This window comes from Macrobrachium nipponense, chromosome 41, assembly GCF_015104395.2.
Source record: "Macrobrachium nipponense isolate FS-2020 chromosome 41, ASM1510439v2, whole genome shotgun sequence".
NCBI classification, from domain to species: Eukaryota; Metazoa; Arthropoda; class Malacostraca; order Decapoda; family Palaemonidae; genus Macrobrachium; species Macrobrachium nipponense.
The window spans coordinates 17033511-17059323 of record NC_061102.1 but is presented as its reverse complement, the minus strand read 5'-3'; the positions used below and the strand labels follow the sequence as shown (position 1 = coordinate 17059323).

Genomic DNA, 25813 nt, shown 5'->3' with positions numbered 1-25813 from the left:
AAAGAAAAAAAACTGATAATTCGATCGACTGAGAGAGAAACATGGGATCTCCCAAATATAGCAACGAACTCTTCATTTTTTGTCAATAATAAAGTGACAATTATTAATGTTTTACATGTACGAAGAATAACAATAATCTACTTGCAATGACTCGATACTCTCTCTCTCTCTTACAATTACTGTAATTACGCATGCACGTGACTATCAGTCAAGAATTTCGTCAGCCTCCAAATTGTACACATCGTTATCCGGTACGTAATTTTTTAATCGTTATTCCTCACAGGCATAAACCAATATCAGTTATAATTACATTTTCATTTATAACAAAGTCTAATGACATTTTAAAAGTTATAGTGCTTCCACTCCACTAAATATGCTTCTAATTCATTGGCACCTAGAAACAACGAGAAGATAGTACGTGACTCGAAGAGACGTCATTTGTAAACAGTAATTTCCCATATGCAATGTACGCGGAGTATTACTTTACAACATAACTTTTTAAAAGATTACTTAGAATATTTATTTATCCAAATAAATGTGGGACTGTAGATTTCATTAATGCCATTAATTACAATTGATAATATACATTTCTTTGGAAACGAACTGCTATTTGTTATTTTGTATTTTGTTTTAGGGTTGTAACATCACGCAATTGCTCACGACTTATTGTTATCGTCAGTCATGGAGGACGTTCTGACTGAAGTCTGTTCCTCCGAGGACTTAAAGGTCAGTTCAGTGATACATTTATTAATTTTAAATTTAGTTTGGTTCTTTTGTTAGGAATATTCAGCCATATTATTATCGAAAACTAAGCTAGGGCCATCTCGCTTACGTAAGGGGTTGGACTGCGGTCGACTACTTTGCCTAACCTTACGGTAGCTTATGTAGCTACTAGGTAAGGTTCGTATAAGCTATTTACTAGTTGGACATTAAGGTAGATCTAGGCTACTTATCCGCGGAGGCCTAGACTATGGCAGGTGCGGTTTTTCTATGCAGTTTTACCTACTGAACAAGAATTTTAAGTAATATTTAGGGTAAAACACCGCATGGCCTTCGGCAGGCCATGTACGATCAATGTATGCCACCCCAAAAAAAGTACATTACAACGCGTCCTGACACCGGAGATGGGCATCAGTCGTGACTTGTTGGTGAGAAACGGAGCTAAAGACCTCTACTCTCCTTTCGAAGTAAGTATTTTCTCCAAAGTTAGAAATTAAGGACAAATTTGAAGATTTAAACAGGGTAGTGAAAAGGGTGGCTACGGCAGTGGAAATCTCACCAAAACACTTTGGAAATTTTTACTTACGCTTCAATATTTTAGAAGATTGACGCCATCTTGATGTTTACGGAGTTGCTTGTGTCAATAAACTTTCCGTTTCCTGTGATAAATCCGCACACCACTTGTACCCATAGACGCTGGGGCACTTTCATCACAACAATCGGAACACGGTCCCTTACCTGTACGTTTTTTAGTAAACAACTGGTTTGGTAGAAGATTACGACGAAGCGTGCACTTAGATAATTTTATAAATAAATGGTAAAACATCAATATTTTATATATTTATGATGATTAATTTGAAAATATTCGTTATTGAAAAAGTAACTCTATTCTCACTCAAATTTAAGTAATTATTTTTGGGAATTAGAACGTTCTTTTAAGTCCTGTATTATGACGTCACGACATCTTGACTTTCCTACCTATTGTAAATAATTGCTTTACTCAACTTTCTTGCTGAACAGTTTACCAGTTATTCATGCAGATTATCAGCTATTCACGTAATTGTTATAATCGTAATGCGCATATATATCTTTATTATTTACTTTTTGGATATATGAAGATGTTTTACTGCCGGATTATAGCCGTAGTGTGACGCAGTAGTTTTCGGTCCCTGGGCCTCTTGTCTGTTTTCGCACCATAAGAAATTATGGGGCCGAATTTGCAATGACCAGAAAGTCGTTAAAAGAGGAAAGTTAGCATTAAGGGGCATATGTTTTGATTGAGAAAAATACAAATTTATTCAATAGCTAGCTTGTAAAAAGTACTTGATTACAAAAAACTTGATTGACAACTAAGCAGCATACCTACTATGGGTTTCAGAGACAGGGCAAGCACGTTTTTGGGCAATACCTATTTCTGTAACGAACACTCGTATGAGAACGAGATTTTGCTATAGTGCATTACACCCAGTGCCGTAATTTATTAGGGTATCGTGAATCACTAATCGTAAAGAATAACGACACTTGTCCTTGTACCAAGAGACAAAAACTCCATTATCCAGAAATGGATACGAACTCGCGTAAAAAGCTCCACCTACCCTCCCCCCCCCCCCCTCCACCGCCACCCCTTTCCTTCTTCGTTCCGTTCTTCTCCTTCCTTTCTCTCTCTCTCTCTCTCTCTCTCTATCTTCTCTCTCTCTCTCCCTCTTCTCTCATCTCTCTCTCTGTTGCCATTCGATACGTGTTCACCCTCCAAACTGGGTATAAGACTACACACAAAACGTTGAAATTGGTGAAATTATTAAAGCAATTTTATAATTATTGCATTACTATGACAACTAGAATTCATGGAAACAGTTTATTCATTAACTACTAGAATTCATGGAAACAGTTTATAATAATGAATCGGTGTATGTTTGAAGCCTCCACTAATGTGGCAACGATGATTTTGCCATTCATAGCATGCAAACATTAAAGGTTACATTTATTTCTGGCATACAGTTATTAAAGAAAATCAAAATACTAATATAGACTTAAATCAATTAAAAGTGCTAGCAAAAAAAAATATATATAGTATATATAATCCACTTATCCATAGTCGTTCCTCTACGGTTTTCGGCAGCCAGATGTACAACAAGGTTAGAAACATTGGATTGTATCTACTTTAGAAATATCTGTAATTTTTCGGGGTAATTTGATTGCAAAAAAGGGATAATATACATGAATTAAATTAACATTTTGAAATAACAAAGTAAAGTTGAACTAAATAACAAGTAAAGTAAACAATTTAGGGAATAAAACTTTGCAGTTTCGTCGTCTGCTGTTCGTAACTGTGTTTGTGGCGCGCGCGCGCTTAGGAACCAGGAACAGCAACTTGTTTAAAGTGTAAATGTGGAGTGAATTGAGACCAAAATGTGTATAATAACAATCAAATAAGCACTGTGGAGTTTCAGTTGTGATGGCAGTAAGGATAAAAACCACCGATTACAAGGTAAAAATGAATTCAGTTCAAACCATGACCCCGGGAATAACAAGTTTCATACTTTCAGTAATATAGGCAACAAAATGTTGTTTTATTGTGCTGATTACAACTGCAATCTTGAGTAAGATCAATAAACATTACATATATATGCTAACATTGTTCAAATGAGTGCTGGGAAGGCTGGGAAAGATGGTGTCCATCCGTGACTAGACCCGTCCAGCCACGCGATTGCCGCCATATTGGATTTCAAAACTGCCTTGAAAACATATTTTATGAAGAGCGTCACATGCTTATTTTAGTTCGTATGGGGCTTTCATATATCACATTATGTTGACGAAACTTCAATCTTTTGAATGGTGTGCTTAGAGTTGTAATTGTATTCTTGTTTCACCAATTAAATATCGAGTGAATAAGACCTGGCCAGTGTGATGATGGTGGATCGTCCGTGATTGTTTACCCTAATACCTACCTAGGTTAGGTAATTCCAGGCTATCCTGTTATATTAAATTAGACACGGGTACTTTCTATGAACTAGACTAGGGGGAAACACCGCTGTGGATCTAGGATCATCATGTGGATCAGCCTTATTCATTCGATATTTAATTGGTGAAACAAGAATACAATTACGTACATCTTTAAGCATACCACTCAAAAGATTGAAGTTTCATCAACATCAGGTGATATATGAAAGTGCATTACAAACTAAAATAAGCATGTGAGGTCTTCGTAAAATATGTTTTCAAGGCAGTTTTGAAATCCAATATGGCGTCAACCGACTGAGGTGCCATTCGTAACCGCCAAGGTTCCAACAACTTTTCCAGCCTTCCCAGCACTCATTTGAACAATGTTAGCGTATATATATATATATATATATATATATATATATATATATATATATATATATATATATATATAATATATATATAACGTTTATTGATCTTACTCAAGATTGCAGTTGTAATCAGCACAATAAAACAACATTTTGTTGTCTATATTAGTGAAAGCATGAAACCTCTTATACCCGGGGTCATGGTTTGGCCTGGAATTCATTTTTACCTTGTAATCGGTTGTTTTATCCTTACTGCCATCACAAAAGAAACTCCACAGTGCTTATTTGATTGTAATTATACACATTTTGGTCTTAATTCACTCCAAATTGCACTTGAACTACGTTGCTGTTCCTTGTTCCTAAGCGCTCACTCCACAAACACAGTTGTGGGCAGCACACGACTACACTGTTTATGAGGTGCAAAGCTTTATTCCCATAATTGTTTACCTTACTCATTATTTAGTTTAACTTTACTTTGTTACTTCAAAATGTTTATTTTAATTCATGTCTGTTATCCCTTTTTTGCAACCAAATTAACCCTGAAAAATTACAGATATTTCTAAAATATGTAGATACGAACAAACAACGGCAAAATGTCATTGTTGCCAAATTAGTGGAGCTTCTCACATACGCCAATGCATTTACAAACTGTTTCCATGAATTCTAGTTGTCATAGGAATGCAATAATGATAAAATTGCTCTAATATGTATATATACTACAAATAGATACGCTAATTTCACTTATTTCCCCAGTTTTGTGTAAGTCTTTTACCCAGTTTGGAGGGTAAACGCATACCAATTGGCAACACTGATAAACAATAGAAGAGCACGAACAACGCTGTGGGTACTGTTCACAGCAAAACTGTTGATATTTGAGTCAGGAATGTACGTAGTTACTTTTTCAACAACGAATATTTTCAACTTAATAATCATGAATATGTAAAAAATTTAGCAGTTCATGACCTTATACTGCCTTTTAACTACTTATTTAAATAATTATCTAGTGCACGCTTCTTTCTACCGAAAAAGCGCCTTCAGTTTCCGTGGCTCCCTCATGGTCGTCGTCATTGTTAACGATTGTTGTGAAGAAAGTGCCCCAGCGTCTATGGGTACAAGTGGTGTACGGATTTAGCACATGGAGTGGAAAGTTTATTGACACAAGTGACTCCGCAAACATCGAGATGGCGTCACTCTTCTAAATTGTTGGTGTTATAAGTAAAAATTTCGAAAGCATCATGGAGGTATGTTTGCACTGCGCAAGGCTAGACTTTCATTAACCTCAGTTTAATCTTAAAATACTTACTTCGAAAGGATAGCAGAGGTCTCGAGCTGTTGCTCTCACCACCGCATGACTGGTGCCCATCTCGCAGTGTCAGGACGTTTTAAAGTACTTTTTTGGAGGGTGGATCCACACGCGGTGAAAACTGGATCAGCTAGTCCAGTCGGTTGTTTCCCCTAATATTCTACATATATAGTTTAACTTAAATAAAAGTTGAAGAACTTTGTTGTTATAAATCCAGATAATTTTGCTCTTAGTAATTTTAATAGCCAGCTGGGTGAAACTACAGAATAGCTCTGCACGGACAATTACCTTGGAAATTGATTTTTCTTATATTTTTAGTGTTGCTGATGGAGATGGTGTTTTTTATTGTTGGTCAATTATTATTAACCTCATATCTCTATCGAACATGGGGGGGAACCCTTTGGGAAGGTGGGGTTTTGGTTGGAGGAAATCATTGGGAGAGTCTGGGCTGCCATGTTTTTATGAAATGGTTCCGCGCCTGCGCAATTCATTAACAAGCCGTATGTTCAAGTAGGGATTTGCCAAGGAAACTTATTATAAAAGGAACCATACTAACCTAACGTACTATAACCTAACCTAACTTAACCTAGTAGGCTGTGTTACTTAGCCAGGGGCTCTGGCCCCCAGACCCCCCAGTGAAGGAAATTCCACTTTTCACCAAAAGCTTGCTTACAATAATGCACAAGCACAATAGAACTGCAGGAGGCCCAGCCTACAATAACATATCAGTTCTGACGATAATTACTGTTGACCAACAAAAAATAACAGTAAATTCTTGATAAGCAGATTGCCCGTCCCTCCACCGACTTAAGAAATTAGTGGGAAAGTTGTGCCTAGCAATTCGTGCTGCTAGTTCCTTGTAGTGTGGCTGTACCTTTAGAACTACTACAAATAATTTCTTGATTTTTGTTTAACCTCTCTGTGATATGCCTGCTATAAGTTGCCAATGTTTGTTTATGTGTAATACTAGTATGGGTGCACCCTAACATAACCTAGGGTGCAACATCCCCCCTGATAAATTATTTTAGCCTCTCTGAACCCCCCAAACTCTCTTATTGAAAGAAATAGTATAATTACATAACCAAGATACAGGAATGACGCTTTCTTAATTATCTTTAGTGCAATATTACTTCAGTATTGTCCGAGTGTTTCTCTATTTTTCCATTATTATGAGTGTCAGGTGTGATGTTTCATCACAGTTCTGTATACAATAATGACACAGATGCTCAATTATCCATCTCTGGGATGATATTGCAATCTACTTCGATGGATTTTCTGTCCCATAGATAAGAGATAGATTCTCCTGAACTCTTCATAGAGTATGGTTTGATGTGTTGAGCCAAAATCTGTCACAGGCCTCTTTCTACCTCTAGCATCAAGCTGTATAGGTGGTTACAGCAGTCGGCATTCCCCTGCTCATGTACATGCCTAGTAAACAGATCTTTTCCAGGTGCTGATTAAGCATTCCTTCAATCTCTTGGTGTAGACACAAGCTATAAGGACTGTGGAAGATGTTCATAACCTCACCTTCTAATTTCCTTTGGAACAGTGCCAGTCAAATTGAGACGTAACTTCCCACCTGTGGGGTACATCTCCTTGTATAAAAATCAAGGGAGTACATATTATTATTGGAACAAATTGTAATTTAATAAAGATAAAATATATTTATCCTTAATATACAATTTTCAAGTCTATTTTAGTAATTCACTTCTTTCCATCCCCTCATTTGTTCTTGTCTGCCAATGGGAAAGGTGAGGGATAGCAATCAGGTGCATGTGGGATACCCCCACCCCTCACCTATCTGCAGCTATAGTTTAATACAGTCAACTTTGGTTTTCGTAAGCCTCTCTTTTCTTACATTTCCTCTGTTATCGTACACTTGGAAACGCCCTGTCTTGTATCAAGCGCCCAAATAAAAATATCTTGTCTTCTCTTGTGACCCATTCTGGCATTGTTTCTCGCTGAACAACCATCTCTGTGCTTGTTGTCCGCATCACCGCACGTTTGTTGTGTTTTGTGCTAATTCTGCTGAAAACTCATTGCAAAGTAGCCATCATGGGGCAAAAGAAAGCTGCAAGCACCACCCCTTCGGTAAAAAAACCAGGCATGCAATTGAATTTAAGAAAGAACTTGTAGTGAAGTATGAAAGTGGTGCACGTGTAACTGATCTCGCTAGAATGAATGGCAAGACAGTGTCGACTGTCAGCTCTATCCTAGCAAAGAAACATGAAATCAAGGCAGCTGATATTGCGAAAGGAGTCACTTCATTAACAAAACAGGGATCGCAACTAGAGGAAGACATGGAAAATCTTCTGTTAGTAGGGATCAATGAAAATCAATTAGTGGGGGATAGAGAAGGCGCGGATGCTACATGCTGATTTAAGTAAGAAAATGTCAACAACTAGTGATGCCCTTGGTGATTTCAAGGCCATCAGGGGCTGATTTAAAAAATTCAGAAATCGAACGGGCATTCATAGTGTTGTTTGGCATGGGGAGGCTGTGAGCTTGGATAAACATGCTGCCAAAGAATTCGTTGGTGAACTCAAAGAGATACTCTTGAGGCTGAAGAATTCCTCCCACAACAGGTCTTCAATTGTGATGAGACAGGCCTATTTTGGAAAAAATGCCAAAATGGACCTACTTCACACAGGAGGAAAGTTCATTGCCAGGGCACAAACCTATGAAGGATAGGCTAACACTCTTGGTCAGTGGGAATGCCAGTGGGGATTTCAAAGTGTATCACCCTGAGTGTTTTAAGCAAAATAATGGGATAAAGAATAAATTGCCTGTGATGTGGAAGACCAATAAAAAGGCATGGATCACATGGCAAATTTTCGTTGAGTGGGTAAGTGAAGTGTTTGGCCCAAATGTAAAAAGATACCTTAAAGAAAATCAATTGCCCCTCAAGTGCCTCCTGGTAATGGACTGACTGATTATCTGCTCAGACTGCAGTTTATTACACTTCAGTAACCTGACACACACTGAAGAAAATTCCACTCCTGCCACATCTGTTTTGCTCCAGTCTTTCACTACTGGCGCCAGGCACTTTTCTACCTCTGCATTCCTGTTCATTGTTTGCAGTGCCTATGATTTTTATAATTATTTTGGAGGAGTTTGCCACACATCATGATCTCGGTTGAACCTCAGACAATTTTTTATTTCCTGGTGCAAGATCATGCTTCCAACCTTGTCGATCTCTCTCCCTTTAGCAAAGTAGATGATCGAGTTTGCATTTACAGTCCTTTACCATGTATGAGGTTGCTTCTGCATAATCAGCATTGCACCATAACTTAGGATAGGAGATTCAAGGCTGTCTTCTATTGCTGCCTTGTAGTACTTAGTACTAACAGATCTTCATGATTTAACAGCTTTTGGTATCTTGAGACCTGTGAAATTGGTGTTTTGCTTCAAAACATTTATTTAGGCCTTATCAAGCAGGGATTCAACACCTAGTTTTGCGAATGCTACCATAATGGCTGGCTTGCACCTGTGGTTAGCCATTTTAAAGGCTAAGATGTACCTGGGTAGTCTAGGGAGCCCCGGTATGTGCGTAGCAAATATAGAAGGAGGTGGTATGGATATAAGGCTGCATGAGGGGAGGAGGAGTAACTCTCACATTGAATGCAGTGGACCAGTGATAGAAATCTCTGAGCAGAGGAAAGGAGTATGAAGAGAAGATGTAAGAGCTTAAGATTCAATAAGGTGGAGCACTCCAAATATGGCAACAGTATTTAAGACTAATAATTTACTCTTTGTTATGTATAGTTTTCATATAATTTTATAGTGTGTTTCAAGAAGTCTAATATGATACCATGTTTTGTGTGTGTGTGTGTGTGTGTGTGTGTGTGTGTGTGTGTGTGTGTGTGTGTGTGTGTGTGTGTGTGTGTGTGTGTGTGTGTGTAAAGGTTTGAGGATATGTAAGACAAGAATGGTTAAATAGGGGATGTATTGTTTCTTATGTAATTTTTTATGTGATGAGTCATTTGATTCTATAATACTCTTGTTTGTTCCAGACATTTGAAAAGAAGTACAATGATGAAGTGTGTAGAGGAGAAGTTACAAGCACAACCCAATTTGAATATGCATGTTTCTTAGTTCGAAGCAGGTAGGTTTATATAATTTGATTTTACCTAATCCATTCAGCTTCATTTCCCTTTGATTTAACTGTAAACTGCACAGTAATATTTATTATTTTGAGTTTGTAATTTTATGCTTTTACTGCTATTCTTTATTACTTGGTGTTTAAACACTTGTTGATGTGTACAGTAGTAGTAGATAGAATTATGTTGCTCCACAAATATACCTAACTGGAAGTCATTCATATTTCAGATATCCAGCTGATATTCAGAGAGGTGTTGTTTTGCTAGAAGAATTGTACAAAAGTCCTGATGAAAGTGGAAAACGAGACTATGTGTTTTACTTGGCTATTGGAAATGCACGATTAAAGGTAAGCTAGATGTAAATACAGTACAGTATAGTGGTGCAAAAAAAAAAATTTGTTCATGACACTTACCTGCCAGATATATATATAGCTGTATTCTCTGACGACCGACAGAATTTCGAAACTCCCGGCAAACGCAGTGGTCGGCTAGGTGGTTAGTACCCATTCCCGCCGCTGGGAGGTGGATACCGGGAACCATTCCCATTTTCTATTCAGATTTTCTTCTGTCGCCGATCGGTAAACATCTGTTTACAGACCTCCGCTTAGGATTTCGAAAACTTCATTTGTCACTTGAGTATTTGGATTGTCTTTTGGTTTCGGACTTGGCTTAGTGATTTGGCATACGCTATTGTGGTTTGGATTTTGATTTTGGCTTTGATTTTTCTTAGAATTGAGATGTCTGGATCTAGTTCTACTAGTTTTCCCCAACCCCCATGGTGTGTGGTGTAGAAGAATGTAAGGTGAGGCTACCCAAAAGCCTCGGTAGATCCTCACACAGTGTGTGAATTGTAGAGGGCATGTTTGCTTGTTGGAGGATAGGTGCAAAGAATGTGAAGTGTTAACTGATGTCGAATGGAAAGGCGTATGAATCTTACATTCGTAGACTTGAGCGTGACAGAATTAGGAGGTCTTCCTCCAGGAGTGCTTCTGTTAAAAGTCAAAGTAAAGTTGCTCAATCTAACATAAATGTAGAACATGTTACGCATAACCCTATAATTTTCCTTCAGATAAGGAAGTGATTGTTACCGAAGGGAATGCCCTTTCTACCATTTTAGAATCGATTCGGAACCTTGAATCGAAAATGAAAGTGCTACAATCTAATGTGCAAAAGTGTAGTGATAATGTTAGTGCCCCTAGTGAAGTGGAGGGGGCGTCAGATCGGTCCTATAATGCCTCCAGGTTGAGACCTCTGTCGGACTCCCAGAACACAGGGAATGGACATGTCGAAGGCCGAAGGAGGGTTACGGGAATTAGACACCGGATCTGGCGTCCCTTCGGCAGATCCTGAAGACGCATCCCAGGCTGCCAAAGATCGCGCGCAAGCTCGAATCTTGAAGGAATGCTTCTCTTCCTCCGAGACGTCCTCACCTCACCGTGGGTGGGAATCTCCGAAGACCTCTCCGACTGAGAGTGGTAAGGAAGGACGTAAGGTGTCGCACAAGCGGCCATCGTCTTTCCCCCCTCGCCCTCTTAGGAAAGGTCTTACTTAAGAGTACGCAGCCTCTCCAAGTGAGAGTGGTAAGGAAGACGTAAGACGTCGCAACTGGCGGCCATCGTCTTTCTCGCCCTCTTAGGAAAGGTTCTTACGGAAGAGTACGCAGCCTCTCCCAAGGTGATGAGTGGTACGGAAAGACTTAAGACCGGTCGCACTGGCGGCCATCGTCTTTTTCTCTGCCCTCTTAGGGAAAGGTCTTACGGAAGAGTACGCGCCTCTCCAAGTGAGAGTGGTAAGGAAAACGTAAAAACGTCGCACTGGCGGCCATCGTCTTTCTCGCCCTCTTAGGAAAGGTATGATGGAGAGACGCTTCATCGGGAGATCGAGAGCGTCCTCCGCCTCGATTTACGCTTCGGTCTTCTCCGGAAGACTTCGAAGACAGTATCCCGCACAAAGAGATTTAGGACGCTTTCTGAGCGTCCTGATTCGAGTCCGGAGAGAAGGAGGAAGGCGTCCCCCTCGCCCGTCTTCTTCTCAAAGGTTCATTTCCATCATCATGGTTCTTCACCATCAAAAAAGACTCTCGAAGCGATTCGTCAACAGTTTGATACGTTTTTTTCGCCAGAAAGAAGAAAGATCACGTAGTCGTAAAAAAAGATCTTTGGGCTACCTGTCAAGAAATCTAGACGTTCTCCTGGGCGGGGCTTTGGCTTCTCTTCGTTCTTCGTCTTCGTCTGATCCGTCGCCTTCTAGACCTCATCGACTCAATCAGGAACGCGCAAGCAGTCCTGCTGAGAGTCTCTAGAAGTATTGGCGGTAAAGAAAAGACAATAGGTGCCGCACAGGCGGCCGCCGTCGTCTTTCCCAGAGTCGAGAACGTTCAGAAGGATCGCTCAGAAATAGAATTGGGAGGAATTGATCTTGGCTTACAGGAAGAGAATATTCAACAAAAGAAACGCTTTGCTAACCAGGACGCTCGTAAGGACGCTTCTCGGGACGCTCGGGGTCGGTAACGTCGGCTGGAGAGACTTCAGACGCACGATATTAGTTCAGAAGAAGGATATGAAGATGAATATGAGGATGTTTTTGAGGACGCGAGGCGTAGTGCTAGTAAGGACGCTCGTCGTCCTTCATATCAGTACGCGTTCCCAGGACGCAAATGAGGACGCTTTCCAGGACGCCCAAATGAGACGCTTTCCAGGACGCAAATGAGGACGCTTTTGAGGGCGAAGGCGTCCGATGCTATAAAGTCAAACTGAGAAAGAAAAGAACAGGTCGCTAGTCAGAAGGTTAAGCGCCATATGCTTCAAGGTAGTAGGAACTGCAATATCAGTGCTCGTCAAGAGAAATCGTATGACGTTAGTTTGGAAAATTCGGAGAGAAAGTCAAGGTTAGGAGAACATAGCAGACTCTCCTCTTCAAAATTGATTTCAAACACAAAACCTACGGTTCGAAAGGGAGGTGAAACTTTGGTTTCTTCTCGTTCAATTCAGAATAAGGCTATGTCTCCATTAGAAAATAAATTGTCAAGCCAGGCTGTTTCGGAAGAGGAGGAGGATCCTACAACCTCATCCTCTGTGGATTATAAGACTTTGACTCGTCTTTTAAAAGATTTGTTTCCCGAGAAGTTCCGAGCTCCAGTTCCTCTCTCTCCACCTTCGCAACTAACCTCTTCGAAGGCAAGGAAGACTCCAAATTTTGTCAAAATGGCCACCTCGCTCTCGACTAAAAGGGCTTTTAAAAGAATCCATGATTGGATGGAATCCAAAAAGACAAAGGGCAAGACTTCTTTTGCGCTTCCCCCACAAGGCTTAGTGGAGATGGGGAAGAAGTGGTATGAGACAGAAGAGGAAGCAGGTTTGAGAATCCCCGCTTCCGCACAAGGGGATTTCGCCAACTTAGTGGAAGCTCCTAGAAGATCTTACCTGGCATCAGCGAAAGTTTCGTGGACAATGTCGGAGATAGATCACCATCTCAAAGGCCTTTATAAAACTTTGGAAGTTTTTAACTTTCTAGATTGGTGTTTGGGCGTCTTGGATGTTCAGTCTAGAAGCCCAGATTCCATCTCATTGGAGGACTTAGCGAGTATTTTGTCATGCATGGACAGAGCAGTAAGAGATGGCTCCGACGAACTGGCATCACATTTTGCGTCGGGAGTCCTGAAGAAACGCACACTCTTCTGTAGCTTCACAGCTAAGTCAGTGTCGCCAGCGCAAAAAGCAGAATTGTTGTTCGCTCCCTTTTCTGCTCATCTTTTTCCACAATCGATGGTAAAGGATTTATCAGTAAATCTCCAAGAACGAGCGACGCAGGACATTGTCTCGGTCTTCGAAACGTCCTGCTGATCAGATGTCTTCAAGAACCACGCAAGCTTCTAGGAAGAATTATAAGCCCTTTCGTGGAAGAGCCTCTTCAAGAGCTGACTGCTCGAGGGAGGAGTTTCCCTAGGGGCAGAGCCCCCTCAAAAACCAGGAGAAAGAAATGACTTTTCGGCCCTCCAGACACCAGTCGGGGCGAGACTCGCTCTATTCGCCGAAGCATGGAGGATAAGAGGGGCGAACTCTTGGTCATCGAAGTGATCGAGAAAGGTTACAAAATCCCCGTTTCTATCGAAACCACCATTAAGCATAGAACCGATAGACCTTTCGCCCTCTTATCAGGATTCAAAGCAACAGATCTTATTAGACCTTTGGATCAGATGTTGGAAAAGAGAGCAGTAGGAAGAGTCGTGTCACGGAACTCTCCAGGCTTCTACAACAGGCTTTTCCTTGTTCCGAAGCACTCGGGAGGATGGAGACCTGTCCTAGACGTAAGCAGGCTGAATCTTTTTGTAAGGAAAATAAAATTCAAGATGGAAACTGCACAGTCTGTTTTAGCTTCCCTGAGACCAGGAGATTGGATGGTGTCCTTGGATCTCCAAGATGCCTATTTTCCATGTTCCGATACATCCTCGGTCCAGGAAGTTCCTCAGATTCGTTCTGAAAGGACAGGTCTTCCAATTCAGAGCTCTCTGTTTCGGGCTGAGTACAGCCCCTATGATATTCACGCTTCTGATGCGAAATGTAGCAAGATGGCTCCATCTCTCAAAGATAAGAGTCTCACTCTATTTAGACGATTGCTGATCCGGTCCACGTCAAAGGAACAGTGTCTGGAGGACCTACATTACGCGACATTACAGTGACGAAGGACCTGGGCCTTTCTGGTCAACTTCGAGAAGTCCCATCTGATTCCCACACAGTCCATCGTGTATCTCGGGGATTCAGATGGATTCAGTGGCTTTTCAAGCATTTCCATCCATAGAACGTCAGCTAAAATGCTTAGAGAAAGTATCGGTCTTCTTAGAGAAGGAAATATGCTCGGCGAGGGAATGGATGAGTCTGCTGGGGACCATTTCCTCGCTGGAGAAATTTGTTTCTCTGGGAAGGCTGCACCTCAGACGCGTCCATGACGGGCTGGGGAGCAACACTGGGGGAGGAAGAAGTGTCAGGCCTCTGTAGAGGGGAACAGAGGTCCTGGCACATAAACCTCAAGGAGCTAGAGGCGATTCGTTTGGCACTTCAATGCTTCGAGTCAAGGATTGTGGGACGAAATTGTACAAGTCAACTCGGACAACACCACGGCGCTCGCATATCTCAAAAAACAGGGAGGAACTCTATCTCGCTCCCTGTTCAGGATAACGAGGGAATCTTACTTTGGGCGAAGCTGAGAAATGTAACGATTCTAACGAGGTTCGTTTCAGGACAGCAGAACGTTCGTGCGGATCTCCTCAGCCGTCAACATCAAATGCTTCCAAACGAATGGACTCTCCATCCAGAGATCTGCAAGGAGTTGTGGAAACTTTGGGGACGCCCACTGGTAGACCTCTTCGCGACAGCAAAAACGAAGAGGCTTCCTATTTACTGCTCTCCGGTTCTAGACCCAGGAGCAATAGCAATAGACGCCATGCTTTGGAATTGGAAGGGGATGGATCTCTACGCCTTTCCTCCATTCAACTCCTGGGAGAGGTAATAAGGAAGTTTGCGGCGTCGGAAGGAGCAAGAATGACGTTGATCGCCCCCTTTTGGCCTGCCCAAGCGAACTGGTCACAGAGGCCATGTCATTTCTGTAGATTTCCCAAGGACACTTCCAGAAAAAATCGATCTACTCAGACAGCCCCACTTCGAGAGGTATCACGGAAACCTCTCCGCTCTGAGTCTGACTGCATTCAGACTATCCAAAAGTTGTCCAGAGCGAGAGGTTTTTCAAGATCGGTGGCAAGAGCTATTGCCAGCGCCTAGAAGAACATCTTCCCAAGCTGTCTACCAATCGAAGTGGGCTGTCTTCAGAAGTTGGTGTAGAAGGCAAAATATTTCCTCCTCCACGACCTCTGTGAGCCAGATTGCTGATTTTCTCTTACATCTTAGAGATATAGACAAACTTTCAGTGTCAACGATTAAAGGCTACAAAAGTATGCTGTCAACGGTCTTTCGACACAGAGGCTTGGATTTATCAAATGATAAAGATCTTCACGATCTATTGAGGTCCTTTGAAACATCAAAAGCTCCACGAGACAAGATTCCCTCATGGAATTTAGATGTTGTCTTAAAGTTTTTAATGTCAGCCCCATTTGAGCCTATGCACGCTGCCTCTTTGAAAGATGTAACTAGGAAAGCTATTTTCCTAACCGCTTTGGCAACAGCTAAGAGGGTTAGCGAAATCCAAGCTATGAGTAAACATGTGGGTTTCAGAGAACACAATGCGGTGTGTTCGCTGAGCCCCTCGTTCTTAGCGAAGAACGAAAACCCTTCCAACCCCTGGCCTAAAAGCTTTGATATCAAGGGGTTATCAGAGTTTGTCGGACGAGAGCCGGAGAGAGTTTTGTGCCCTGTCAGAGCTCTCAAATTTTATCTGGAAAAGACCAAACAATGTAGAGGCCCGTCAGACAACCTGTGGTGTTTGGTCAAGAGGCCGGAATTACCAATGTCAAAAAATGCACTGGCGTTCTTCTTGAGAAACACCATCAGGGAAGCTCATTCATCCTGCACGGATGATGATCTTAAACTGCTAAAAGTTAATGCTCACGAGGTTAGAGCGGTAGCTACTTCGGTGGCTTTTCAGAAAAATATGGCACTCAGTGATATCCTGGGTGCCACATTTTGGCGAAGCAACTCTGTGTTTGCTTCACACTACCTCAGAGATGTGAAGGTGACATATGAGAATTGCTACTCGCTTGGACCATACATTCCGCGGATACAGTATTGGGGACGAGAAGCAATACGAAACCCCATCCTTTTAGAAAATGGATGTGTGTGATTTTAATTATGGGTTTGTTTTTTTACGGTCGTAGGGTTGGCCGCTTGAGGCGGTCTTCCCTTTAATTAGCCTGAAAGTTATGGGACTAACTTTAGTGAGGCTAGGTTAGGTGGTATTTATTATGCTTCGTTGTCTTCAGTATGGTCAATGTGGTCTAGTCACATTGTGGTCACGCTCCCGTTGACAGATTCATCTATAGAACATATCCAGCTATACAGGTCACTACCTTGCTGGAAATTCTAGTTAAGCAGAAGCAGGCTTGGGTGACAGTAATCACGAAGTCAGCTATGCTAACAGGTAGGGAACCAAGATGTCAATCATCTGCATGTGAAATGTTTCCAAAATCCTTCTATTCTGTCCCTTCCCACCTCCAATGGTGGGATTCAGCTATATATATATCTGGCAGGTAAGTGTCATGAACAAAATGATATTGTCATGATACAATAAAGTTTGTTCATACTTACCTGACAGATATATATAATCAAGTACCCACCCACCTCCCCTCAGGGGACAGTGGTAAAGAAAATCTGAATAGAAAATGGGAATGGTTTCCTGGTATCCGCCTCCCAGCGGCGGGAATGGGTACTAACCACCTAGCCGACCACTGCGTGCCTGGGAGTTTTCGAAATTCTGTCGGTCGTCAGAGAATACAGCTATATATATATCTGTCAGGTAAGTATGAACAAACTTTATTGTATCATGACAATATCATTTTTTTCAAGTGTCCATACAATTTCAAAACCTCTTATTTTGCCCTTGTTGTACTGTTGGGTAGAATATGGGATTTATCAAGGTTATCATTCAGTCAACAAGAGAAGTTTCGAGTGAGTCGCTTGCCTGGTCTTATATATGATACTGAAATAAATGTAATAGCTTATTTGTTGATTCATATCTTTTGTTGTTCTTCAAGGATATAAATCTTCTGTTAAATGGATGTACATCAGTGAAAGCTGGTCTGATTGTTGAAGTTTGATGAAAAGGTAGTTAACCAGCAGCAAATGAGTTGTCCATTACACTTTTTCTTTGGCTTTATTGCTGTACAAATGTGTTTGCTGCTGCTGAACTTCTATCATGGCTGTTTGTTACAGCACTTGACTTCTATGATAGCTGTTGTTGACATTCCTTTTTCTGATTTACTGATGAGAGATTTGTTGTTCTCTGTGATTATGTTTGATTGTGGTACGAATAATGGTGACTGTCTCTTTATGTAGAGGGAATGTTACGGGTATGATTATTCTTTCATGAGGGGTACTGTCCTGGACTGTCCAGCATAGTTCCAGCATTTGTGCTCACATCTTATCAGTTAGTAGGGCAAGTATTGTTAGTTTTGTTATTGGTTCTTGGTCAGTGGGTAGAGGAGTTAAAATCGTACCAGGATCTTCTTTGGTGTTTGGATCCGGAATCAGTTCAAGGATGGTCCATTGTAGACTCTCTTTGGCATATGTAGTCTTCTGAGCAGGATCAGGTGTGGTCTGGTGCTGCTTCTGCTTTGGTTGAAGGCTCTTTATTGAATGCGTGTCATGTAGGGACTAAGGTCCTTTCCCTATCAAACTGCTGTTGACATGTTAGTAAGTTTATAACTCGCCAGTGCCTTTGTTGGTAATTGTATTACTCATCAGTGTCTTTGTTAGTAAGGTATAACTCACCATGTGCCTTCTTTATATTTTCTTCAGCATTTCTTCATTGTAGTCTGTGGATATGTAAATGTGATTAAAAGATGGTAACAAAGAATCTGCATGCATTTGGGGTTACTAAAATTAGGTTAAACAAAGACTGGTCATGGATAATTGTTCGGTTACATAGCTGTTGATGAAATTAGAGGTGCAGTATGTTACACATGTGTATTTACCTTTTTTTAACCTCTAGAGATGTCTCAGGAGAACCCTAAAGATTTTGTGCTCTGTCCTTGATTTCTGCCATCAGGGTAGTCAAGTGAAAGAAAACCTTGGAAATTTTCAGTAATCTGCCATCTTTTGGAACATAACTTACTGTAGACAACAGTGACTGATAGCCAAATTCAGTGATTCTAGTAGATGTTTTATTTTTTCAAATTCCAGATGAAGTGAATTGATGACCTTCCTCCCATATAAGGAGTGAAGTTGTATACATGATGTAATTATATTCAGTAAGGAAGATAGTACAAACGGAACAATATATCTATAAGTTCTTGAATACTTTTTTACACACTGTTCATGTTGTGGTTGTAATATTTAGTAAGTAGATGAATTACCTTAAACTACTACTTTTTATTTTTAGTTTACAATTGCTAGTCAGTGAGATGACATTTATTATATGTACCTCAGTTCTGTAACCCTGATTCAAAACAATTCCCATTTGTTCGCAGGAATATCAAATTGCTTTGAATTATATTAGAGGACTATTACAAGTTGAACCGGCTAATAGACAAGTGCTTGAACTTGAAACGTTGATCAAGAAAAGAATGGAAAAAGGTTAGTAACATATACTATTGATTTCAATATTTCTTTTCAGTGTGTCATTATTGCTATTCTTAAGCAATCAGGTTGCCTCACAGGGCTATCCTAAAGAATTTGAACTAGAGTGATGAGCAGAAATGGTAGTGAGCCAGAGTTAAAGAATGTCAGCAGCTAAAGATGAATGTCAAAGGGAATAGATGAAAAGGATTTTTCTCAGTCAGTGCATGAATCTTACCAATCCATTTATAGGGAGTTAATAATCAAATGCTAGATCAGCTCTGCCACCAAGTACAATGTCCATGAACATCCCTTTGGTGATGAAGAGGACATTAGCAGGATGATCCTGAAGCTCCTGGAGGTCCAGAGCTTCCCTATGAAATGTATGAAGAAGCCTCAAGGGAAAATGGAAATATTATAAGAATAATTAATAAGAATAGTTCAAGCATATAGCACCATGAGAATCCTTCCCATGAAAGAAGCCATCACTTAATTATGCTGAAACCATTTCTTAATTTATGACCGTCATTCAAGTAGGAAGGGTTCCTAAGCTAAACATTAATCCACATAAGTGATAGTTACATCTGCTACCAGTGATGATATAAGGAGACATAAGCTGTCAGTGGTCAGTCCAGCTTGCAAGTAGAGCAGTGGTCAGGCTGGTCAATACAGTCATACTGATCCTCCTCCTTGCATTTTGCATAAAGTGTTAATCTGCACAGGCTTTTTTTTTTTTATTTGTCCAAAAATTATCCATGTTTCCTCCATGTGTACTTTACTCTAATATGTTGTCTGTTTTCAGAGTAGAACTGTCTACAATATGTACTGTCAGTAGTTAGGATTATTAAAATAATTTACCTCTGAACTCTGTAATTTCAGTAATTTTAGTAGCATTTTATAAACCTGTCAAAATGATCTAATCATGAAAACAAGTTCTTTGGAAACACTGGTTCCAAATCTTCAGGGTTTCAGTGTATCAGGTAGTTAATTTATGACTTATTGAATACTTTAAGATGTAATATATCTAGCAATATTGAATACTTAAAGATGTAATATATCTATAATAACAAACCTTTTAGGTTAGCCCTGTGAACCAGGTAGTTAAGTTATAACTTATAGGATACTTTAAAGATGTACAGTGGGGCCTCGCTTAGTCGCGGATCAGCAATCACGGGTTTTTCCTTGGACTACTTCTCAGTCTATATCCGTGGTATGAATCCCTGGTAGGCTAAGCCTTGTGCGGTTCCGATAACTAACAAATGCATGAACAGATTCACATTATGATATAAACTGACAATAAAGGTAATAAATCCATTGTCACCTTATATATTATTGGCATATCTTCATAATATAATCCCACATCACTGACATCAACTTGTAGTTGAGCAGCCAGCAGAAATGTAAACATTGAGTTACACTTAACAGCGCCTTTGTCATTCTTAACCTTTTAGAAATGTTAATAGTAGTAGTGTAATTACAGTAGTAATAACATTTATGAAAACATTAATTTTCAATTCGAATTTCATTATTGTTTTGGTATAACGTAATCAACTTCTCTGAACACTGCAGTCATACAAACAATATTTGTCATAGATTATCGTATTGTTGTTTGCGATCGGCGACGAAGCGTAAACGTAATAAAGCCATTTTTACCTTACATTTTATTGTCATATATTCATAATAAAATGCATATCTTATATATTATTGGCATATCTTCATAATAAAAAGCCTCTTCAAGGAATAATTCCTTGGGGAATGCATTTTTCAAAAGACAAAAATACACTTTACATGTTTACAGCATGCAATTATTACTTTATTTTGATGTGATTACATTAATATTACAGTATGATACTCTAAGCAGTACAGTAACTTTTTTTTTATCATAAATGTATATTCATTCACGAAAAAAATAAGTATGACCACCGTGATGTCACCAAACCTAGTCTCGTTCGTACTACTATCTTTACACAATGTGATAGTGGTTACACCGTTCTACAAACTACCGATGTATTTTTACATAAGTATCCTCTAAATTCTGTCATAAATCACTTTACTTACTTTTTTGTGGAGCCCAAATACTACGTATATACCAGAAAATTAACGAAATCGCGAATTTTATCATAGAGCAAGATTCACTAATTACTGTGTTTTCTTCTTTTCATGACTAAATGCATTTTTAGGATACACTCATTTACAAATTTTCAAATACTATGAATGTAAATAGCAAAATCTCTCTCTCTCTCTCTCTCTCTCTCTCTCTCTCTCTCTCTCTCTCTCTCTCTCTCTCTCTCTCTCTCTCTCTCGCAGAAAAAACTATAATACTGATCTATTATTATCGTAATAAAAGAACAAAATGGTCTTTTATTCTTTCTGTGATTTACGAAACTGCTTCAGTACAACTTTTATAGTTGACTCAATGATTGTCACATTATAACAGTATACAAGAGAATATCTTATCACTATCCATGTTTTATTTCTTATCACCATAAAAATATTTAAAATACAAAAATCATTATGTTATTCTCGAGCTAAGCTAGTAACTGTACGCTCGTCCTAAGCTGCTCTCTCAAGCTATTCAACAGTTACTCTCATCCCAAGCCGCTCTCTCTCTCTCTCTCTCTCTCTCTCTCTCTCTCTCTCTCTCTCTCTCTCTCTCTCTCTCTCTCTCTCTCTCTCTACACTTTCATTATATGTGAGTCTAACATCACATATAATGAAAGTGTATGAAAGGGTAATGAAGAAAAATATTATGAAACATTTAATAAAAAATAATTTGTTTAATAAAGGACAACATGGTTTCGTACCCGGAAAAAGTACACAAACCCAACTGTTAGTCCACCGTGAGAACATATTCAAAAATATGAAAAGCGGAAATGAAACAGATGTGGTTTATTTAGACTTTGCAAAAGCTTTTGATAAAGTAGACCATAATATATTAGCGAAGAAAATTAGAAAACACAATATCGTGGATAAAGTAGGAAGATGGTTAAAAGAATTTTTACACAACAGAAAACAGATAGTTATTGCAAACGACGAGAAATCGGATGAAGCCAAGGTAATATCCGGTGTGCCGCAAGGTACGGTGTTAGCTGCAATACTGTTTGTTATTATGATTGAAGACATAGACAATAATGTTAAGGATTCGGTAGTGAGTAGTTTTGCAGATGACACAAGAATAAGTAGAGAAATTACTTGTGATGAAGATAGGAACGCTCTACAAAGAGACCTTAACAAAGTATATGATTGGGCAGAGGTAAATAGGATGGTATTTAACTCTGATAAATTTGAATCAATAAATTATGGAGACAGAGAAAGAAAGCTATATGCATATAAGGGACCTAATAATGAGACCATCACAAATAAGGAAGCAGTTAAAGACCTTGGTGTGATGATGAATAGGAACATGTTATGCAATGATCAAATAGCAACTCTGTTGGCAAAATGTAAAGCAAAAATGGGAATGTTGTTACGGCACTTCAAAACAAGAAAAGCTGAACACATGATTATGCTTTATAAAACATATGTTCGTAGTACACTTGAATATTGCAATATGATATGGTACCCACACTATCAAAAGGATATTGCACAAATAGAGAGTGTACAAAGGTCCTTTACAGCTAGAATAGAAGAAGTTAAGGACCTAGACTACTGGGAAAGACTACAATTCTTAAAATTATATAGTCTGGAAAGGAGAAGAGAACGCTACATGATAATTCAGGCATGGAAACAGATAGAAGGAATAGCAGAAAATATCATGGAACTAAAAATATCAGAAAGAGCAAGCAGAGGTAGATTAATAGTGCCCAAAAATATACCAGGAAAAATAAGGAAAGCACACAGGACATTAATCCACTACGCACCAGCATCGATAATGCAGCGTCTATTCAATGCGTTGCCAGCTCATCTGAGGAATATATCAGGAGTGAGCGTAGATGTGTTTAAGAATAAGCTCGACAAATATCTAAACTGCATCCCAGACCATCCAAGATTGGAAGATGCAAAATATACCGGAAGATGTACTAGCAACTCTCTGGTAGACATTAGAGGTGCCTCACACTGAGGGACCTGGGGCAACCCGAACAAGATGTAAGGTCTGTAAGGTAAGGTAAGGTCTCTCTCTCTCTCTCTCAATGAAATATGAATTACTGTATCATAATATCATAAACTATTATGTACAAAATTAAAAATAATAATTCCATTAATTAATTAGTTTCTTTTAGCAACTAAATTGCTTTCCAAAATAATTGTTTCGGTAATAAACGTCCATCAGCTGATTCTAAACGTAAACAAAAGACAAAACTAGATTTTTATTGCTGTATTTTGCTGTTTATACATCAATATTATAGTTGGGTGCTGTTATCTTTACAGTAAATCATGTTTTTTTTATCATAAATATGTTCATTCACAAAATTTATACACTATGTACTTTTAGTTTGGTGCAGCAGCCAAATCATAAAAATAGAAAGGAATTGTTAGGTAATATACTTTTGTTTGCTGATCTGATGAAGGGGAAATTGAAGATAGGAAAGAATAACTTTGAAACTGTCTTGAATTTAGTTTAAGGTGATAGTTGAAGACATATTTGGTGCTTGAACTAAAGTAGGCAGTTATAAACATTGAAATAGTGGTCTTGGGTGGGTTAATTATTAAAGTAGGCAGTTTAAAGCAATTTTTAGGGGGGGTACCAGGATAACACGGGTATTTACTTATCACGGGGGTTCTGGGCCCTATCCCCCGCGATTATCGAGGCCCTACTGTAATATATCTAACAATAACAAACGTTTAGGCCACCTTGTGATTGTTAAAAATGTTAACTCAGTGGATTGGTTAAACTGAAGGTAATAGTTGTAATAATATGACTAAATTCCTTAATATTGTAACCTTGGTTTTTTGCAGATGCAATCAAAGGGGCAGCAATTGCAGGAGGAGCCATTTTGGGTCTTGGGGCATTGGCAGGATTAGCTGTTGCACTTGCAAAGAAACACTGATTTGTCTTTCATTTACACTATTTTTGGAGAATATTTACTCTTCGCATCACTTTGAAATAGCATTGTCCAGTAAAAATGCTATTTGAAGACCATATATTATGATTTTTTTGCTTTTCAGTTGTGTAATCTCATTCCAGGTTAGACACTAAAGCTCATTATGCATAGTTCTGTTTATTTAAAAATGCTTGTACCATATTGTAACTGGCTTTAGACAACCTGTTTCTTGGAAACGAGCTTTTGTTAGGATTTCATTTTAATAGGATTACTTTTCTTGTCAGTGGCTGTTCTTTGTACAGCATGGGTTTGGATTTTCCATACAAACACGTTAGTTTCATATATAGCTACAGTACTTTGTTATTTACATTATCTATCTAATTCAGAATTGTATAACTTAGCTCATCTAATTTGTAACGGCCATGGTGAGATTTTCATCTTCCACTTGGTAGTTATATTTTGCACCACGTAGGATTTGTTAACCTGCTGAGATTTGAGTTGATATACAGACCTCAAAGTGCTTTAGCCATATTCTCCTGTCTCTGGTCTCTCATTTTTTTTTTCAAGTGTGTATGTAAACATTTTATATTGGGGCTATTTCAAGCTAGATACTGTAAACTGTAAAACCTGTTATTTTAAGTCTATTGTAATCTCTGTCTTGATACAAAAGTACCAGCTTATTCCTGTCAAATATTATATCCTAACTGAGTAATGGCTGTGTATAGTCTTCAAGGATATTTTGTACACTGGATGGTTTCTTAGATCCAGGGAATTTTGGTTTAAACAAGTCGAAGCTTAGATGTCAATTAAAACACATATCGATAACGTGAAAGTGAGACATAAAGTTTTCATTGATGTTTATTTATTCTTTGTGAAGCAGGAGCTATGAGAATGATGCTGTAAAAGAAACTTATTTATCTTTTGATGGTAGCTCTGTGGTAATGTTTTGTATGAAGCGGTTTTAAGTATCGCACATTAGTATTTATTTTGTGTATGATATTTTAATATTCTTGTCACTAGTTTTAAACTTACCGTGTTGTGTCATAATGTTAGTATGTACTGAAATTACTGTTTGAAGAAAATGCAGATTAGGTTGCAAATGGCAGTGTTAAGTGGTTCGGAGATGTACAGTACATAATGATATTAAGAGACACATTGTAATATATGTATAAAAAAGCTGTAGGATCTTGTCCAAGTCATGATATACTTTTGAATTTAATAAAGAAGGAAAGCTTTATTAGCAGGATATCTGTGTTATTGTTTAATCCTGGCTGCCTTTTATATTTAAGAGTTATTGTTGACTGCACAATTAATAAGATGGTAATATGTTTTCAGAAATTCAGCAGTACAGTAGATCAGATATGTTTGGTTGCACGTGTGCAATATGATGTATCATACCTAAAAAAAACTATTACACCAGAGCTGAAATCCAGTTTTGAAATTACATACTGTAGTATTTCATCATGAGTATTAAATTGATGAAACCTTATTTTAAGTTAGTTATCCGTGGGTATCTTGTCATTTCCAGTTATCTCTTATATCAAAGGTTTAATAAAACTATAATGGCTTGATTTGAATCTACCAGAAGCAAAAACCAAGATGAGTGTTTTATCTTCAAATAAGCTTACGTAATGAGGTCTGTTAGTGCATATACAGCGTTAGGTTACCTAATGTTTCACAAGTAATGGACTTTATTTTAATAGATAACTTGATGTTACACATTACTAAGTGAGAGAGTAGTTGGACCTGGAAACTTGCCTTCCTTTTGTAATTGTATGTAGAAAAATTAATATTCCTTTTAAAGACTTATTTTTCTAGTTTTTCAGTTTAATCAAGTAGAAACGGATAAATTAATACATTAAATAAATACATAAGAAATAAATAAAATGAATAGAAAAAAAGTAAATTATATGCAAAAATTAAACATTATTGTTAAATACATGAATGAATACTTCAAGGTACTGATGACAAGTACACTAGCCCCTCCATAACATGAATATAGTTAATCGTAGATGTGACTGTATTTGGTTTTCATCCTAACACATCAGATCTCTAATTTTGTTCTTGAGGACCTACATGTACACATTTTTTGTGATTGTTACATTTTATGCAGATAAGAGACTGAATAATAGATCAGCCTCTTGCAGAAAGAGTTGGAACCTTGATCTTAATTTAGATG

General features: G+C 38.7%; 1 protein-coding gene across 1 annotated transcript; it reads left to right on the top strand.

Moving 5' to 3' along the window:
* The first annotated feature begins 233 nt into the window (after window positions 1-233).
* Window positions 234-24880, top strand: LOC135212546 (mitochondrial fission 1 protein-like). Its single transcript, XM_064246076.1, has 6 exons — window positions 234-251; window positions 635-726; window positions 9345-9436; window positions 9661-9778; window positions 18565-18670; window positions 23549-24880. The coding sequence occupies exons 2-6, from the start codon at window positions 682-684 to the stop codon at window positions 23638-23640; spliced, it is 453 nt and encodes a 150-aa protein (XP_064102146.1). The 5' UTR covers window positions 234-251; window positions 635-681; the 3' UTR covers window positions 23641-24880.
* Window positions 24881-25813: the final 933 nt, after the last annotated feature.

What these genes read in the sequence shown, in the direction of transcription:
- LOC135212546 (XM_064246076.1), top strand. Translation starts at nt 682, where the DNA reads ATGGAGGACGTTCTGACTGAAGTCTGTTCCTCCGAGGACTTAAAG. An exon ending in GTTCCTCCGAGGACTTAAAG is followed by an intron (nt 727 to 9,344) that starts GTCAGTTCAGTG and finishes TGTTTGTTCCAG; the next exon opens with ACATTTGAAAAGAAGTACAA. An exon ending in TGTTTCTTAGTTCGAAGCAG is followed by an intron (nt 9,437 to 9,660) that starts GTAGGTTTATAT and finishes TTCATATTTCAG; the next exon opens with ATATCCAGCTGATATTCAGA.